The 1,175-nt window shown below is 62.0% G+C and overlaps 1 protein-coding gene across 1 annotated transcript in view; it reads right to left on the bottom strand.

Annotated features, from left to right (window-relative positions):
- Positions 1 to 260: 260 nt before the first annotated feature.
- The window catches only part of PLCD4 (phospholipase C, delta 4), a 6,717-nt gene continuing 5,802 nt past the window's right edge, over positions 261 to 1,175 (bottom strand). Inside the window, exons 12-14 of the mRNA XM_010287369.1 lie at positions 966 to 1,144; positions 493 to 856; positions 261 to 367 (exon numbers count right to left, since the gene is read on the bottom strand). Coding sequence (XP_010285671.1) covers positions 261 to 367; positions 493 to 856; positions 966 to 1,144 — 650 coding nt within the window. The remainder of the gene's footprint in view (positions 368 to 492; positions 857 to 965; positions 1,145 to 1,175) is intronic.

The raw sequence follows: 1,175 nt of genomic DNA, 5'->3' as shown, positions 1-1,175 counted from the left end.
AGACTGTGCCGGTAGGCCGGGGGGCTGCACCAGTGCAGACCCCATGCTCGTGCATGGGAGGCAGCCTCCCAGACCTGGGAAGGGAATGTCAATGCCTTTTCCCAGCCCCCGGAGGCCACTGCAAACAGGGGCACAGCAGCGACAATGACACAGGGATGACACAAACAGTTCAACAAGAGGGTGATGCAGTTGGCTCTGCAGCCGCAGCTGCTCAGGGCCAGCTCTGTGGCTTCCATCTGGGTCCTGCTTGCCCCATGGGCTCAGTCCTGCTCGGGGCCAGGCGGCTCGGTGATGCGGATGTGGACGAAGAGCGAAGAGGGTGGGATGCTTGTGCCATCCTTGGAGAGGAGGTGGATGTGGCGGTAGCCTGCAGGGGGGACAACGAGGCCCTGGCTGATGGCTGCCCCCCACCCTGCTCTCTAGTACACAGCCAAGACCAGACCCCACTGTGGGGCTGCCCCGGCCCACCACCACCAGGCAGCAGCTGCTCACCGGGTTTGATGTTGGCAAAGGCTAAGGTGAACTGGCCCACAAAGTCATTCCTGGAGGTCTTGTCGTAATCCTCCACCACGAAGCGGACAAGGGCCAGCTCAGGCACATGGAGCTGGAACTGGAGTGTCTCATCCCAGCGGGGGTTAAACCCTGGGAAGGGAGAGTGGGTGCTGGCATGGATGGGCCACCTGGGTGCAGGGGGGTCCCTGGTACCACCATGGGGCTCACCGTTGTTCTCGATGTACTTGGTCTCCTGGTGTGCCTGGTCTGCAGGGACCCCGTGGATCTCCACACGCACCAGTGGGTCAATGATGGCTCCGTCCTTGCTGTTGGACACTTTAGGCAGCTGCTGCCCACTGATCACCTGCAGGAAGGGGCAGTGAGCTGGGGAGCAGCCAAACCGATCTGGTGGGAGTCTACTCAGTCCCAGGACACTGTCATGGCTCCCCCAGGGTCTCTGCTTAGCCTGGTACCTGGATTGTCAGGGTGACGGGGCCAGGGCCCTCCCGGCTGCTGGGGTCACTGGGGTTGAAAAGAGTCTCCTCATCCCTCATGAAGGGTGGTTTGAGCACGTAGCCACAGCGGCCGTTCTGGCTGAAGAGCCCATCACACAGGTCCATCTCTGTGCCAGCTGTCTGGAAGTTCAGGGCCACTGGGGGAAGGTGGGAGGGAAAGCGTTCAGG

Source organism: Phaethon lepturus, unplaced genomic scaffold (genome assembly GCF_000687285.1).
Source record: "Phaethon lepturus isolate BGI_N335 unplaced genomic scaffold, ASM68728v1 scaffold23315, whole genome shotgun sequence".
In the NCBI taxonomy this organism is placed as follows: Eukaryota; Metazoa; Chordata; class Aves; order Phaethontiformes; family Phaethontidae; genus Phaethon; species Phaethon lepturus.
Note: the sequence above shows the minus strand (reverse complement) of the source record. Positions and strands in the feature narration are given on the sequence as shown.